The sequence below is a fragment of the Marmota monax genome, unplaced genomic scaffold (genome assembly GCF_021218885.2).
Source record: "Marmota monax isolate L192 unplaced genomic scaffold, Marmota_monax_Labrador192_F-V1.1 WCK01_AAM20220418_F8-fsc00039, whole genome shotgun sequence".
In the NCBI taxonomy this organism is placed as follows: domain Eukaryota; kingdom Metazoa; phylum Chordata; class Mammalia; order Rodentia; family Sciuridae; genus Marmota; species Marmota monax.
Window position 1 is genome coordinate 3,018,275 of NW_026693602.1, and position 18,825 is coordinate 3,037,099.

The 18,825-nt window shown below is 35.7% G+C and overlaps 1 protein-coding gene across 6 annotated transcripts in view; it reads left to right on the forward strand.

Moving 5' to 3' along the window:
- Inpp4b (inositol polyphosphate-4-phosphatase type II B) overlaps window positions 1-18,385 on the forward strand; it is a 799,925-nt gene extending 781,540 nt beyond the window's left edge. For 4 of the 6 annotated variants that reach the window (XM_046459553.2, XM_058584051.1, XM_058584050.1 and 1 more), the window contains one exon: window positions 11,243-12,643. In XM_046459553.2, coding sequence (XP_046315509.1) covers window positions 11,243-11,417 — 175 coding nt within the window. In that variant the 3' untranslated portion in view covers window positions 11,418-12,643. Of the gene's footprint in view, window positions 1-11,242; window positions 12,644-12,684 lie in introns of those variants that run through there. The other 2 variants (XM_046459556.2, XM_046459554.2) reach the window with 2 other exon arrangements.
- The last annotated feature ends 440 nt before the right edge of the window (window positions 18,386-18,825 follow it).

An 18,825-nucleotide genomic window follows, 5' to 3' on the forward strand; every position in this document is an offset into this window, starting at 1 on the left:
TTTGAAGGCCATTTATCAACTTGGAATAGATAATTAAGTTCTAGGAATCCAGATTTAAGTCTACCCCAAAATCAGATTGGAAATAGCATGTTGCAAATAATTAAAAGTCATTAGTGGTTATTAGAAATTAGAAGCAGAACAATACGCTCTGTTCTTTTCCTGGTTATTTGTGTTGATATGTTTATATGTTCATTGAAAGGCTCTAAGCCAAGTAGACATATGAAAAAAAGAATCAGTTCAGGAGGTATAAGCCCTGAATTGAAAGTCACGTGTGTACATACCTGTAAACTCTTGGGACCTACATAACATTGTGCTTCAAAATTATATGTGAAGATTCTTTCAGAGATACCATGGGCAATTTGGATGCTCTCACTTGTTTTGACATTAATGGTTAAGTCCTCAGAAAATCAATCTTATAAACTTCTAATATGGAAGACAATAGTAATAATATTTTTCTTTCAAAGTTAAGTGAAAAAGAAGTAAAATTCAAGAATGGCATAGAAGTAAGCAAGATGAAATCAGAGTTAAAGTGTTCATAGGTTGTTTAGGAACATGGTAAGTGTATTAATTTCAGATGTTAAGCTTGCATTCATATTTTGAAGTTGCAAAGATAACCAGTAAAGGCATATAATGTGCGTGTCTAAGAATTTTACTTCTAGGAATATATAATAATAGCAACAAATTGAAGAAATCATAAATGATTATTAATAAAGAATTTTTTAAAATTATTATGGGGCTGGGGTTGTAGCTAAGTGGTAGAGCACTTGCCTCAAATGTGTGGGGCACTGGGTTTAATCCTCAGCCGCATATAAATAAATAAAATAAAGGTATTAAGTTCATCTATCCAATATAGATTAAAAATTTTTTTAAATTAAAAAATTTAATTTTTTAGTATTTTTAAAATTAAAAATTTAATTTCATAGTATTCTAAAGAATACTATGCAGCCCATTAAAAAAATGTACAGGATGCCTCTATTTTCTTACTAAACAAATATGTTACAAATATGTCTGATTATGCCCCCAAAAATGGAGAAAGGTGAATTTTCCAGTTAGTTACTTTTCTACATTTCCCTGTTCCGTCTGACCTTTGTCTTCAGCTTCATGTTCCACTGAAGCAAGGAGACTATAAGGACCTCTTGATTAAAAGTAAAATTTATGGCTAATTCTCAATCCATAAATATCTTACTTTCTCTGAAAAAAGAAGTGGTGGCAGCTCTTCCACACCCTTCTCTACTCTTCCTTCTTTACCTTTCCTTTGGGACTCCCAGCACACTCACCTCACGCATCCTGAAACAGTTTCATCCATCCGTCCTCTTGACCCTTTCACAGTCTTGAGCTCTCCTTTTCCTTCTTTCTCTGCCAAGGCCCTGAAAAGACCAGAATGTTCTCTCCTACACTTCATCACTCACGCACCAGCTGCTTCTAATTCCTGTGCCTAAAATTCTACTGAAAGTCAAAGGCTACAAGACATAATCACCAAGTTCTGTGACCTTTACTTGCATTGAAACTTCTTTGCTCCAGCTGCGGAATTCACCACACAAGTCATCCCCTCTTTCTTTGAATCTGGGACTGTTTTCTAGGTCCCTGTATATTGTCCTGCTTGCTTCCCAACTTTCCAGAAGCAGGAATTCGCTGAAGTGTTTGCCTTCAGCCCTGTCTCCAGTCATGTGATACTCTGTGCATGGGTGACTTCCTCTAATTAGCTCACTTTTTACATGAACTGGTAACAATTTAGGATATAAAGCGATGTTACAGATCCTGTCCAAACCTACATAGCCAACTAGAATTATGCATCAAACATAGGATGTGTAAATGAAGTACATTTTCCCCTGAATTTCAAAAATCATTTTTAAAGTTTTTTCTGGTCCTCATTTCCCCTGATCCAAACTCTACATACTATTTTTCCAATTGCTTCTGTTACAAAAGCTGTGTCTCCCTCACCTTTCTCTTTCACTCCCAGTTCAAGCACTCGTCATTTCTTGCCTTGGCTATTGCAAGAGTCTCCTAATTGGTCTCCAGGTCTCCATCTTATTTCATCCCTGTCACAGCCCTGGCTGAAGCCATCCTTCTTATTGCTGCTGGTTGCTGTCCTCGAGCACAGAGCTCATCACAGCCCTCCACTGCTCCCAGGTCCTCAGGGTCCACCCACCTCCTCCTAGAAAGTAAGGTCCATGTTTCGTGTTGCTGTTGTCAACACAAACATTTGCAGTGTAGCCCATCTCATTGTAAAACGTCATCACTGAATTCCTTACTTTAAAATATGTGGGGTTTTTTATAGAAAATATGTAAAGTAAATAAATAACAAAAAAGAAAATGCTCTCCCATTTAATTAATTTTCCTATCTTCATTGGTTTCTCTGTTGCCCCATCATTATAACCAAGGCAGGCTATGACTCATTCTTAAATACATCTGTATAGTTTTCTTGTTTCCATGTCTTTTCCTTGTTATTTACATTCCTCCAATCCCAGGCAATTTCTAGGCATTGAAACTCTATTCAGCCCTCACTATCCAATACAAAAATCTATTTTTCTAAGATGCCTTCCCTGATCTTTGAATCCCTATCCAGAGATTAATGGTGATATATTTAAAGCACTTTGAGCTATACCTGAGAGTTATTCCTCCCTGGTGTATTTTGTATTCTGCCTTCTTCATAGCGAGTTACTGTTGGTGTTGTAGTTAGCCATGTGCTTGTTGTATCAAAAAGCTAAAATATATGATTCCTTGATTTATGTTATTCTTTTTTTCTTAGATTTTTGTCAGCCTTTACTTCTAGGAGTTGATAACAAAAGTAGTAATATCATGATGTTTGCAATGATTCATGGGAGTAAAGGGAGAGGTTGGGAGATGGAAAATAGTAGGAAAGCAACATTATCCTTCTAGGGGAGATAATGGATATTTTCTTAATTCTTGGGGTACAGACCCTTACTTGATTCTTTTGATGAATCCAATGCTAAGAATGGGTCAAGGTGAATGTTTAAAACTATACAATGCCTGGTGACAGTGGTGTCCAATGTTAAGTTGGTTCACACTCAGAATATAGAGTGGAACAGCTGCATATCTGGACAAGGGACATACCACCTGCACAAGAATCGAGATGTAGCAAGGGGATGGAAACAGAGGGTGTTATTTTAAAAATGCATCTATTCACTTTTACCTTTGAGAATATGCTGTGTGCCTTTACATAATTCTCGCACTAATCCTATGGGATAAGTGTTAACATTCTCATTTTGAGGGGAAAGTGTTGAGACTTCCATGTTAGATAATAGGGAGTCGAGCTGATTTTCATCTGTGTTATTCAGGCCTAAATATTGATTTGTCATTGTTGATATCTGCTACGTTTCTCAGGGTATTTTCTGAATAAATTGGGCTATAATCCAATGGTGTGTGGGGACTTCTGTTTTTATTTAGAAGCTTCCTAGCAGCCCGGGAGTCAGGCTGCTTCATGCTCTGCTAGATTTCCTTTACCAGGGAAGGGAGGTAGGGATAGATGGACCTCACTGTTCTCTGTCTAGGCTTATCAGGGATGGAAGTAAAACCCTTCGATTTCTGCATGTTAATTTCTCTTAACAGAGGTACCAAAGTTATTCCAATACCAGGAAGTTGTAAATTCAAGCAGGAAGACAATGGCTGTTCACATTTTTGAACACTTGAGCCACAAACACACTTAAAGAATGTTTTATGGACTCGTTTCCTTTCTTTGATCTGGCTGTTGAGTTGTCAGAAACAAGATACCTTTCTTTATAAAGAAAAGCATAACTATAACACATAGGATCCAGAAAATGAGTTATAAGCATATATCTAGATCTGTGTACCTATTTCTTTGCAGAAATTTCTTACTTATCTGTTCACAATGGTAAGTAAAACGTGGTATGGTTTTTGTTTGTTTCTTTACATAAACTTCATTCCAAGTTCCAGCTCCGAGCAGGCTAAGCTGAATGAAAGTCAGACTTTATTATTTCATGGCCTGCCCCTGCCACAGGTCTTACTGGGCGCTGAGGCTTGAACTTGCCGGCATCAGTTGCCAGCCCCTGTTGTGTCCATTCCCCACTCCTGTGGTACCATCAGGCCCCTCCCTTCCCCCTGCATCCCAGTCTCACCCAAGAGAGGAATCTTTGGCAAAGCTGGCAATGTCCTCGGGCCAGCGTCCTTCCCTGTATCCTGCAGCCCTTCCGCCCTGACACACAAGATAGTGCCCAGGCTTCACCCTGTGGCACTAGCCTTTGTTTCTCTGCCCCCTCCCCAGTCAATGTGTCTGTCTCTATGGGCTTTGTCTCTCCCCCTCTGCTTTCCTCCCTCCTCCTTCCCTTCTCCCTTCCCTACCTTCTCCATCTCCCTCTTTTCCTCTCAACACTGTATTACCACTTCCCAGTGGACATTTCAAATTCTCTGTCATGAAAGGAGGGTAAATCTGTTTAGCACAGGCAGCTCTTGCTTTCAACCCTGCTAAAGTCCCTGGGGCACCTGCTTTAACCTACAGCCTCAAAAACTACCAGGAAGAAGAAACAGCAGACAACATACCACAAATGGAGATATCCAATTTATTTTACCGTATGTGTTACATATATTTTCATATGTCTTATTAGCCTTCTTTTATCCTAACAAATCAACTTTAAATACTCCTCATAAAGTTTTTCCTTTGGTCTTTTAATCATTTATGATATTTCTTTCTGGATCTGATCCAAATATTCTCCATTCTAAAACTCCAAGATCAAAACTGAAATTTATTCTCTGAAAATGATCTGATAGAAGCAATTATGCTTTCAACTCATTATGCCTTTCTTCTTCTTTTTTTTAAAAATAATAAAACATTTTTAGGTTTCACACCAGGCCACTTTCTTGTCTGCTCGTGAGTATAACACTGAGTGTACATACATTCTTTCTTTTCAAAGCAAGGTTTAGACACCTTCTGAAAACGTCACCACGTGGAGCCTGTCTTCCTCTGATGAGGAGATACTCTGACTTTCCAGGGACTTTGTAAAGCCAGAACATCAAAATGGGACAAAGAGCACAAAAAGTAATACCAGGAAGAAATTCAGTGAGCATCATTAAATACCCAGTTTTCCTTCATTTTGTTTTAATTCATCAGAGTAGATGAGAAAGAAGCGGATTGCTTTAGAGACCAGATTGGAATATCAGAACACTTTCATTTTTTCAGTTTCTTCTCAACCCCAACAATTTCTGAAGGCAATAATTCTTAGTGGAGAAAATATGCATCTCTGGCTTACAGCAGTTAGGCATTAATAGGATCAAAGAAGCACAAGAAAATAGAGATGAAAGTAGTCAGAGAGGTCATTGAATCTAATCTTAAAACTGGTAAGAAACTGTATCTTCCTGCTTCTGTGAAATAGCAGGAAACCTGTGCTTACAATCATAATGTGAAAGGAATTTTTTTTTTCCATTGGACAGACAGGAACAAAAGCCTCTACTTGCTACCTGATCATATCTTGAAACCCTTTGGAACCCATGGAAACGCCAAGATGTTAGAGCATACAGCATGGGACTATAGGAAATCAACAATCAATTAACCATACACTTCTCTCCAAGTAGTTTAATCAGTCTTTTCTGACACGCCAGGTTCCCAGACCCGGCTCTCATTTCTTGGTACCATACTCTGGTATTCTCTAGCTTACAGCATGCTTACCTTAGAATGTCATGTCCAGAGATGCACACAGTTCCCCAAGAGTAAAATACAAGATGGCTTTTGTAGCAAACTTGTCCTCACTTATCAAAATTGTGTATGACCTGGACTTTCAAAGTAGTAACACTGTCTTATGTTTTATGCATAATTTTATCCTTTAGAGCATTTCTTGTGGTTGGCATACTACATTTTGAGTTAGATTCTGATATTCAGTTAGAAAAAAGGAGGACTTTTTTTTTATCCTCTGGCCATAAAGACTATTCTTACATCTAAGCTATTGGAAATGACCTCATTGATGAGATTCTTTCATAAAATTTCCCTTTCATTTAAATAATTACACAGTTTTAATTTTTAAATTTTTTATTATTTTAATTCCAAATTGAATATTTTGAAGGTTTTGGATGATTATTTGTTATCAAAGTGTATTTTGAGTCACCTAATTCATATCTGATCTCTTGGACCTTGATCTAAACTAGAAAAACACTGCTTTCTTCCTTTGTCTTAAACTGTGATATATGAAACTATTAGCCAGGGAAATGACATTCTCATGTGTTTTACTTGCTGTTGATTGCTAAAGAAGCAACAGGAAGACTTTTTATCTCCTCAGCTATTAAATGTATACATCTAACTTGAAGATTTTTTTAAAGCCACTTTTCTCATTCATATGAGAATCTCTGATCCTGTGATTTCCCCAACCACCCTCAAATCTCTCATTGACAAAAGACCTGCATTATATACATTATATACATTTTTTTACACAGATCTGGCAGTTTGATTATGATAGAGTTTAGCAGTCCAGGACCCAAGACATGGTGTTCTGAAATATTGACTCCTAAGATGAATGTTGTGTCAAATACAGCACTCTAAGGTATTGGCTTTAAAATCTTGGTTCATAATTTCAAGATGATATACCCATAGACCCAGACTTGAAGCATGTAATTAAATATGAGATAGTTCTTATTTTAGCACGGAAAGAAATCAGCTTTCTGGTCAGAAGGAAATATTTTTTTTCAACTCAGTTTTAATTGGTAATATTCCTTTGGGAAGCTTGAAGAACTATAGTGGCTAACAGAATAAAATATCAAATAAAAACCTATTTATGTATAATTGTCCTATAAGGGAAGCTGGGAGGATTCTAATTTTGTATTTGGAGATCTGAATGGTATGAGAGGGTATCTCAATGGGTGACTCATGACCTCTAAGATACAAAATAGTCAGTGACAGGAAAAAGAGAGGTGCAAATACCAATAAGCCACTCTTACTGGATTTTATTTTAGGATATGTCTCTTGTGTAGGCAGCAATATATTTAAAAGTGAGACATTTCTTTTTACTTATTTCTATTTTAAGTGACTTCTTTGACAGGTCTTTGAAGATAATTTTCTATCTTGAAGATTCAGTAACTGACCTTAAAGTCTGATCTTGTCACATTTCCTCCAGAGACAGCATCATTGTTTGCTTCCATGGTGATCATCCAGTCTAGTGCCATTGGATTGTGAGGGAACCTTGCAAGGCAGACACCAACACATTATTTGTCATAATCTTCTGGTGAGGAAATTACTAATATTATTTAATGCTTCCTTTGTATTTCACACTTAAAGAGTGCTTAAAAAAATCACTGGCCATGAAGAAGTCACCATTTGTGCTATTCTTAGCAAGAAGTGGGGAGGAACAGGGTTTTGGGCCTCAAGCTTTAAATCCTGTGGAAGCCTCATAGGCCATGTTGCTTTGGATTCCAGCTGAATAATAGGAGGATTATATGTGAGGCATTTTTAATGTGTTACTCTAATCTCTAGAGATGGAAGTTAATAAACAACAAATTAATTCAATTATAAAACTGTCCCTCCAAACACAAAAACAAAAGTCTTTTACTTAATAATATTCACTTGGCATGTACTACATCAGACTGGAAATTTTTAAGTGTGCTTTGGCAATTGTAAAAAAAAAAAAAAACAGAAGAAGAAAAGAAAAAAGAAAGAAAGAAAATAAAGCCATCTGGCATAAATTAGTGCTCTCTATCAGACATTTTCAACTTACTTTCCAGCCTTATTTTTGGTCTGAGCTCTCTAGTCCTCAGCCAGGGCCTATCTCACTGGGAAAGAGTATTTTTGACTATAGGTTGACAAACTGTGGCTATTATTCTAATCTAAGTTTACCATCAGCATGCAATATGTATACTATGATGGATGGATGGATGGATGGATGGATGGATGGATGGATACTATAGGGATCATTGAAGAGAACCAAAGTGTAAAATTTTTAAGTTTTGCTGTAGATAATTTTACTTTAAAACTGGACAGATCAAGATGAAATGGTAACAAGGATGATAATGATGAAAATTTTTACACTTAATATTAATAGATAACATTTATTCAGGCTGTATTTTACGCCTGGTACTGTGCTAAGTGTTTTTTCATGTGTCATCTCATTTAATTCTTTCAAGAACTCTATAGTTCCTGTGTGTATGAAGAAATTGCAATGGAAAAAGATTCTGTGCTAAAGTTCATGCAGCTGGTAGTTGCCATAGCTGGAATTTAAAAACAGAGTTTCTCTTTTTACCTTGTACATGTGAAGATTCCAGGTAAACTTGAGACATCGTTGGTCACTTCGGCCTTCCCTGGCCTTTGATCCTAGTTCTTCTCTACCCTCCCCACACACAGGCCTGCACATTCATTCTGGGGCTGAACCCCATCCACAGCTGCATGTGGGTGAAACAAACTTTTAAGTACTTTTCCTTCATTCTCAGAATTGTTCAAGCATGAGATAAACCAGTCATTCTCAAATATTCTTTTCAACCAGAACACAGCATGGTGGGTTTGATGTTTGAAATTGATATGAACTGCTATATGATTTGTTTTAAATAATTGGGACTAATGTTTGTTCAGACATGGCCACTGGGGTGGTATACACATAAATCAAAGGCATTGTATTGATAAATAAGATCAAGAAAATCAAATAGCTGTCATTGACCCCGTGCTTCTCCACCACCATCCCTCAGCACACCCAAGGGCTAGATCAGTGGCTTGCAGACCTGTTTGGTTACATATACCTCCTAGTTAAAAGGGTTCTAGCTATACTACTATGTGTATATTTATTGACCTACAAATAACATAAGAATAGGAACTGTTATTATTGAATGCTTGTTACATGCATTATCTACTCTAAGAACTTTAAAGTGTTGACTCATATGGTGTTACTTCACAGCAGTTCTGGGAGGTAGATATTGTTACTACCACTTTCCAGAAAAGGAAATTGAAGTATGAAAAATTGAAGGACTGGCCCAAGGTGACTCAACTAGCATGTGACAATGGAACTGAGCAGGTGGTTTAACTCCAAAGTCATGCTGTATTCTACTGTATCATAGCTGCTTCAACATGTGCCATGCTACCAATTCATATGAATTATGGAATATATGAAAAATAGAAAGTTTTAAAGAATGAGGTGCATATTGGTGATGTGAAAGTTCTCACACTTTTGGCCTCTGTTCCCGGTGTGTTGTGTAGAACCACCCCTGTGATGCATGTGTCCCCCTTTGTAGATCATGTTGATGGATTAATACAGAGGAAATTGAAACCACTGCCCTCAGTAGCCTTAATGTCCTTTTTTGTGTTAGATTCTGTGGAGATAGTGAAGTCCATAACTGTGGAGGCTCTCCTCCAGTTTGTCTGTCCACCAGTTGTTGGGACCACTTTCCTCCCTATCTCGTTTGAGATCCAGCCAGGCTAGACAGGACCTCCAGGGATCTCCTCATGTTCCTTTGTCCTCCATCCTAAAGGTGCCAGTCCCCTTATGTCAGGAAGCTACTAGGTAATACACTATGTCACATAAAAATGAATGTCAATATCTGCATGTCTCCTTCCCTTTCCTCTAAGTGTCATTTTATTGTGAGAGGTTCTCTAATCACTCTGCTTAAAATTCTCTCTCTCTCTCTCTCTCTCTCTCACACACACACACACACACACACACACTTCTCCTTCCTAGCTTTACTTTTCTCCCTCGTGCTTTTGCCAAGATGTTATTGTTTTTCTGCTGGTTCCCTCTTCTCCAACTCAAGAGGCAAACTTCTTGCAGGCAGAAGTTTCTATCTTATCTGTCCACCGATGTATTACCCAACTCCACAGCAGTGCCTGGCTCCTCGTAGACAGCTGAGAAGTATGGTTTAATAAATAAACGATTTATCTGGGATTAGTCAGTTATGTAAGGATTTCAAACCAGTAAAACAATATTACCCAAGAAACATATCACAAGGTATTTTATACTTTTAAAATCTATTGCATAATTTCCAACAAATATACAGGAGAAAACTGAACACGGCTCAATTTCCAACATGAATAAACCCCTATTTGCTCAGTGAACCATTTATTTTCCAGATAATCTAGTTTATCGATGGTTACATAGTCCTTAAATCTCAAACAAGGAAACACCAGATCTCAGCACAGCATGGTTGATTTAGTGTTTTAAACTTATTCAAATTGCTGTTTGAAGTAATAACATTGGCTGTTTGTCCAAAGGTAGTCCCTGACATTGTCAGTACCTGGTCAAAGATTATTGTGTAGGAACATTTTAAGGGCTGCATAAGGTTGAAAAGTGGCCGTTGCTAAGAGCTTGTGTAGAAGATTTCTTTGCTTGGCACCATTATAAGATTCAACCAATGTTCTGCCTCAAAATGTGGAGGAGCCAATGGAGATTAAACTACCACTTGATCACTGAATGTAATTGAAATTCAGAATACTCTGAATATTGATGAAATATACCAGAGAAATCAGTTTTATTTTCAATGTGTTTATTTCAGACTTGTCACAACTGGAGCTGCTTCTGGGCAGAATTGGAAAAGCCCATTTAAAAAAAATTATGCAGGAAATACACATTCTTCGAATCTGAATATTTTATTTTCTGAAGTGTGCCTCTGCAAATATGGATCTCTTTTTACATCAGGAGTCCATAGGAGCTAGGTTTGTCTCTAAGAGAGATTAGCAGGAGACAATATAATTTACAGGCTGAACCAACAGAAGGGTGCTGAGTTGGGCTTTGCTAAACTAATATCATGGCTGGCAAGGATGACATGTCAGATGTTTCATTCATTTTAAAGACCAAACCATTTCAATAAATCATTTTTACAATTTTATGTTACATAGGTATACTATCAGGAGAGGGCGTGTTTAAATGTGCCAGACACATCCATTTGTTTCACTACATCGTGTGCTTCATTTCATCCTTATTTCATTTCCCAAAGATCTATTTATCAGATTTTTTTATGAGCACATCCATATTTTAGTTTTATTCATGCAATCTTGTCTGCTGGTGCTATTATGTGTACTGGACTCTACCTTGCACATACTGACACCACCTCCGTGAATGTCTTCACCGTAATTCTTCCTTTTGCAAAAAGTAAGAGTATTTCTCCTTTTTTGAATATCTCTGCCAATGCAGTCCGGTGAGAGAACATACAGATGCATTGGAGCTATTTAGCATAAAAACTCATCTGAGACAGCTGTAATAGAACACAGGATGGTGTATTGTGTTGTAAAGTACTTAAGGTTGAATTTCTTTACTGTGCAGATTCTATACTGTTTTCTTTTCTTCCCTAACTCCTCCCTGTTTAACAGCAGACAAACCCAGGGAGCACTGAATGACTCCGATGATCCTGAAACAGGCTGTCTAAGTGACAACAAGCCAACTTCTCGACACTTCTACCCTGTCGCCTTGCTGCTAGTCAGCTCACACCTGCTAGTTGTGTGGCTCATTTTAAGTCTTGCATTACTCTTAGCCAAATACCAATAAGTTCTATGTTGTATTCCATTTTTGTTTTTCTACAAATGACAATGGACTTTAAATTATGGGGACAATGCTGTAATATTTCTACATTTTCAGATTCATAGAATTTAAAAAAAAAATGTTTGAATTGTGTTCCTGTTCATTTTTCCTAAAATCTAAAAAAAAGAAAACCAGAAAGTACTATGCATTAGTGAATTATTTTGCTCTTTTGTTCATTAAAAAAAAAGTGTTTTCCCACTGTTAACTATCTCAAGAAGAATTTTTAAATTACTGTCTTTGGAATAAGACAAAGAACAGAATCCTGAAAGCTTGAAGTTCTGAACCTCCTCTTCCTCTTCCCATTCAGTTTATTTATGAATTGAAGATTGAATTTGCACAACACACTGAAACCCGGAAATAAATCCCAGGGATGTGGGAGGTTACAGACTTGATTTCCACTGTGCTAATAACATAGTTGCCATCAGCTGATAGAACTTCTGTTTGGTTTTTTTAACCTGTCTTCTTTATTTATTTATTTTTTGCTGCACTTAACCTTTTCTGTCAAGTAACTTAATGGAGAGAATGGCTATTTATGTTTTGTAATTAAATCAATCTGTTTGTTACTACTGTTTGGGTTGCTTTGGCTTCTGGAGTACTTTTCTATTATTTTCAACAAGGTCTCTCTCGTGTGTCTTGATGCGTCATTTTTCTGCACCTGTGACTTTTGTACTGTCCGTGGACAACCACTCTTCCCTTACAAAGCTGAGACTTGGACCAGGCTGTTCAGAAAGCCATTTTCTCTCTTCGTTGCACAGTTAAAATAATGAAGTAAAATAGAGATGAAACTTTCCTTTAAAAATCTATAGGGCCAGACTTAATAAATTAAATGCCTTATTCCTAGAACCTGCATCCTTAGGGCTACATATAGATTTTAATGTGTTTTGAAGAGACTGAGAAATTAATTTGTGGAAAAGTTATAAAAAGACAGATATATTTATGAAATGAAAGTGAAGCTGTATTGTGGAGCGAATTATATTTAAAGAGTTTATTAAACCTTAAATGTCTGTTAAGAACAAAGAGACTTTAATCATCTCTTTCCGAAGGCAATAATGGTATTGGGCCTGGCCTAGGATTTAATTTTGTAAGATGTATCATCACTTGTGAGAAAAAAAAAATGTAGAGTTGAATCTTTGTTATTTTTACTTGGACTGTTGCTGCAACTCTGCATTGAACAAATAAAGCATATTTATTTATTCTGTGTTTCATGAAGTTGTACTTTTTCCCCTTTCACCAGAGAAGGATGCCGCATAGAGAATGTTCTGAAGAACATCAAATGCAGGAAGTATGCTTTCAACATGCTGCAGCTGATGGCTTTCCCCAAGCACTACAGACCTCCAGAGGGCACTTACGGAAAAGCTGACACCTAAGGGTGCCAACATGTAAATAAACAGCAACACAAACACGCTCAGTTGGATGATCTCCACCTTGATCTTTTATTATTATTATTATTATTGTTATGAATTTGTGGGGGGAAGTGATCGTGGATATTTGCCCAAATCTAGGAATTACTTGAATACCTATCAGCATATGACTCTGAAAGAAATCCATTCTAAAATTCCTAGATAACACTGCCATTTCTAGTTGCTGACCCTCACAAAGTGGTGGATATTAATTCAAAAAGTGTAAATTTCATTCATGGATTATTTAAATGCAGAGTGTCTTAGAAAAAAGCGCTTGCTTGGATACAACCAGAGATGATTCAGAGTGATGTTCTCTACCCAGAATGAAGAGAGGAGAAGGTAAAGGGGGAGAGAGTTCAAGTATGCCACTTCATAGCCCTGATTGCAGACAACCTTAGAGTCCCCTTAGGGAGTTATTAAAGATCTTTCTAGCAAATTGAAATCAGATAAAGTTAACTCATGACCCTGACTACTAAAATGGTGTGCAGATGTGTTTGTAAAGACCTTTGTCATCCAGTCAAGATGTGACTCCTGTTCTAACCAGGTGGATGAGCAGTGTTAGCACAGCAGAACACACACCTTTCCAAAATGTGGCATCTTTTCAAAACTCCTGCTTGTGTTGGGTGACCCAGCCATAGCAGTGGGGATACAGAAAACTTAACAACAGGCAAAATCTTGCAAGGGACTGAAAGAGCCTGTTGATACCCAACCTGAAAATCCCCATCAGTTGAACTTTATGTAGTAAAGTTCATGAACTTCACAAGAAATATCTTTGAGATGCTTTCTAGCAGCCACCTTGGTGGGAGTGTGCATTCTGGCATAGGTTAACGTGGGCGGATAAACCTTCAAGGCATGTGTAACTATAACTAATGAGAAACTAACAATAGTTTTCTGTTTATCTGATTTCAAATTTTTTAATTTGAAATTTTTGTTTTCTGAATTCCAAATTAGAACTTTCCTTAGAGATCAATTATCTTCTATAATACCAATATTTGAAAAATTGGTAAATTAAGAATAACCATTAACTAGAGAATTACAGAATCATAATTATAGTCTCTTCTTACCAATAGTATTATTCTTAACTTCCTAGCCTATGGCTTGTTCCTTCTCCAAATTTCTATGCTAAATATACAACAAAATTGAGAGAGAATGCTATGCTAGTTAATTCACATAGAAATTAGGATCTATCATTGCAATGGTACAAAAACTTGAACAAATGAAGTTTATTTTCTCCAAATTTTAAGAATTACTTTTTTCCTTTCTTGACAGTGGAGCATGCCACCCAGAGCAGGGATCTTCTTTGGAATCTCTGGGGTCTTATAACATAGACACTTCTCAGCTCTGACCACATTCAGCTGGTGATAATGTGGAGCCTTCCATGGCTAATGTGATAACTCCTTGCCAGAGTAATGTGATAACTCCTTGCCAAGTTGAAACTAAGATTTCAAACAAATCTCCAGTCCCACATTGCATTTCTCAAATTGCTATAAGGATAAGATAACTTTTGAGGCTTCTAACACTCAAATCGTCAATTTATTATTTTAGCTGGTGACCAAAGGGTGTTACTGAAGCAGTTGCCACAGGGTTTACAGGCATTTTAATGAAGATGTGCTGCATACTCTGGATACTCTGCCTACTGCATACTATTTATGGATAACATTATCCTGGGACTCTGTCCTACCTCATTCTCTATTTCAGTGATTATTAAATGTGATCTTTGAATTGTTTGAATGGATTTAAAAATGATAGGATTCATGGTTCTTTTTTTCCCCCCATCCCTTTGGATTTAAGATAAAGATGTTCAGATGACAGAGTTCTCCTTGGATAGCTCTGAAGCTTCATTTAGTACATCAAAATGGTAGTCAGAGTCCTAAGAGACCTTACATATGTATCAGCCCATTGATGTTTATAGGCAATAATTATTTATATTTTTTAAAATAAAACCTCTTGACTCAAATTTTTTTTTAAATTTATTAACTAGAAAGCCAGCCATAAAGTTTTATATATTTAGAAGTCATTTAATAGATTTTTAAATTAAATTCCAACATACACATTGCAAAGGATAGAGTTTGATGTAATGTTAATGCATATAAATTTTCATTTGTCATTAGCATAATCATCAGCATATCCTGATTTAAAAAAACATATTTATATGTACATCTAAAAGTGGATTTCACCAAAAAAATTCTTGTTTCAGAAACATTCCTGCTCCTTTCCAGGTAGTGCAAATATCCTTGGGAAACTACTTAACTATGAAAGCTTTCTGAATTGAATGTTAAACAAAACATGTTTTTCAGTCTCCCTTGAACACATACAGTAACATCATGATTTTCTATCTATATTTTCATTTAAAAGTTATACAACATGTCTATTTGAGGGGATCATATTGTCTCAAAAATGAGCCCCCAAATCACATTTACAAACAACAGTTATTTTGCTAAAAAATGTGTTCCCCTTCAACTGTTATTAAAAATAGGTGTCAATACTGGATTGTCCATTTATAGAGCCCTAGAGAAAAAAAAGGCACAATCTTAATTATTGTTGTCCCAGTGACAAAAATTCAGAATCTGGAAATGTTCCCCAAAACAATTAAACACAAATTTTTGAAATATTTGATTGAAGCAGACTCTCACTTTGGTATACCCATTCATGTCACTTCTCATATGGCTAATTTTTTTCTCATGAATATTTCCTTGAGTTTTATCTATACACTCCATTTGTTGCATGGAGCTTAGTAAGTCCCATAATCCAATGGATCACAGCAAGCACCTGATCCAGGTGATGAATTATACTAAAATGACCACCTCTCTGTTAGGGCAGTATTCCATGTCATTAGCCTCCAATCATTTATTAAACCACAACACATCTCTAACACCTCTTCTGAAAAAATGTGAATCCCTAAAATTACCATTTGATGGGGGATACTTCTCCCATTTTTTCTCTCTTTAATGCAATATTTTGCATAAAATAAGGCTCATGGTAGAAAAGGAAAAGAAAATGTGCTTTTTTTTTTGTTTGTTTGTTTTGTCCCAAGGAAATCAAATTTCTCCCTATTAAAGGGTCAAATTATGCCAGGAGATAAGATCCCATTGTTGTGCTTTGCTGGAGCTGGCTTTTGTTGGCTCATGAGAGTCAATTATTAAATTTTCAGAAATTATGTAAGCTGATTGCTAAACACAATCATAATTAAATATTAAATTATGAGATACAATTGGATCCATTTTACCAAAAAGTGAAGGTGATTATTGAAGCCTGCCACTTGCTAATTATTTTACTAAATTTTGCTACTTACCTATATGCTTGAGCTTAGTTAGGTCTATTGTATCTTTATCTTTGAAGTGCTATATAGTATTATGCTACTGTGAATCTCCACCTGACTCCAAATTCAGGAGCACCATATTGGTATTGGTATCTGAAAATCTGCCACCGTGGGAATATTTACACCACAAGAACTGGCAAATGCTACACACTAAGATGCTTAGTGCCTGAAATGTCACTTGTCAAATGTGTACCAGCACTCAGCTGAAAGCCACCACCATTTTTTACCCAGAGAGGAACATATTTTGGGGAGCAGGATAAAATTATTAAAATAATATTAATTATTAAAATTATTAACTTAGTCATTTCAGATGGCTTCAATTTTGTTTTGGTGTGTAACCTCTTTAAAGATTCCTATTAGGCTATAATTAATATTTAATAGTTATATTTTATTTATAATTAAAATTATTATTATAGAGTTGAATTTATAAACCCATCTCTCAATAATGTGCTGCAAGAGGAATCTTAGCAATGCAACTTCAGTGTAAGCAGTAACTCAGGACTCATTTCAGGAAAATGTTAGCCTAATCAGAGTATCATTGAAAATGTGCTTCAGTATCAATTTTTAAACTTATAATTTTGGCATTTGCTAAAAGTAGGAAAAAACAGTAACATATTACTTTGCCCAGATTCTAATAAATATAGCTCAATTGAAACCCAAACTGTTAGATTAAACAAATTAAACTCTGGCAGAATGCTAAAGCACCACAGATGTTTTAAGTGTTGATTTCCAAGCAGAATGGAATATCATTTTAGTTCAATATACAGGGCATGTTTTCTAATATTTTAGGAAATAAATTAACTTTTATCACAGATTTAAGAAACTGGTCTGAGAAGAATTGTGAGCAGTTATCAAGGGAAGCAAACATATTGAACACAAAGCATCTCTAATAGCTGGAAGCTTTACAAATTATGCACTAAGAATAATTTGCTAGGAATTTGTGTAGTTGATTGATGATTTTCGCATAAATTCACATTCATTTCACCCAGCTGCAATCTGTGTAAGCTATGTATTTTCCCCCCATATTTAAATTTCTTAGCTTTGTAAACTCCAAATATATGACATCTTTTATTTCTTTGGCAGTTTGAAGTTAGAACTTTGCATCCATAGTGATGCTACCCATAGCAAAAACTGCCTTTAAAAATAAGAAAATAAAATCAATGTTTTAGATAAAATATGGCAGTCCAAGCATGGAGTTAAGGAATACAAAATTGTATTTTTTTTCTTTCTGATACATGGTGCACATTTATCACTCTTTGAATTTTATTTCTAAGTAAATAAAGCAGACTCTAAAACATTTCTTGTTTAGAAGAAACAAACCATAACTAGCAATTTGTAACAAAGGTAGAGGGAAAAAAAAATGTAGGGTAATGTTAACCCCCAAAAGGTACGTGCAATCAGGTTTCCTGAGCTTGAATTCTTATTCAAGCATGTATACTAAGAATTTTGAATTGAAAAAAGAAAAACAAGATCAAAATTAAACCTAGTACCAGAGAGAGTGAATATTAAAGAAAAAAGACCGAATACAAATGGCATTGCCTGATAAACCATACGTAGGTAGGGCAAATGCTTATAAAATACATCTTTTAGTAAATACAGTTCAGGATGAAGGTGTTGCTCTTTTACACTCATTTTACAATAACATTCACAATATTCCTAAAATCATCAAAATTTTTCCCCCTTCATAACAGGGCATGATCCAACAGCCTATCTTTAATGATGACTTAGCATGGTATTGATCACTAGCAGGCATTAGTGGTAAAATTTTCCCAAGATTGCTATGCTCTCTATATAACTCTTACTATGTTTTTATATTGTCATTAAGTAAAATGTCATGTTAAAGAGCTCTCACTCTTAAAAAAGGCAAAGTGCCTATGTCTATACTATATAGACTCACTTCAACGCACACATAATAGCCTCTTGTACAAGTAACTTTTTATGTGAATATTTTATTATTTTATGTAACCCAACACTGAATTTTCAGATTCTTGTGGTACTCATCAGGAAGGTTGGCATTTGTTTTCTTTTTGTGCTAAATATCTATACTTTTAGGTGAACCAATAATCTGTATTATAGGAAATGAGCCACACCTAGATTAGAACATTTTATGTTGGCATTTGTAGAAATATCATTTTTGTTTTATTGTTGTGTGTAAACCATATTCATTGTACACTGTGTGTATATTTTTGTTTAAATAAATATGATTTTATTTTTTATGTTTCTGTCTTTCCTCCCTATTTTTTTTTTCATTTTCATCAGTGTAGCAATGTGTAAACATTAACTAAAATATTAGAATACGGTCACAGTTACAGTGGAAATTTTTTGATGACTCTAGATTAATCTCATTTTTCACTAGCAGAATATATTTTTTCAGGATTGCTCATCTGTAGAGCAAATCACCTACACCTTTAAAAAAGATTCAAGCACCAGGTGTCAGTGCTTCAACAGTGCATGCAAATCACTATCTTTTTTTGTCAAGATTATATGTAGTCATTTGAACACACAAAGATAATTTTTCCTTATAGACTGGATGTGATTATTTATGATCTTTTCTTTTTTTATCGATTGATAGTAGAACAAAAATTCTGAAGAATTTAGTAGATCTCATTGCAAAGAAATTAACCAAATGAGGTCCCCATGGTTATGTAAAGAATGT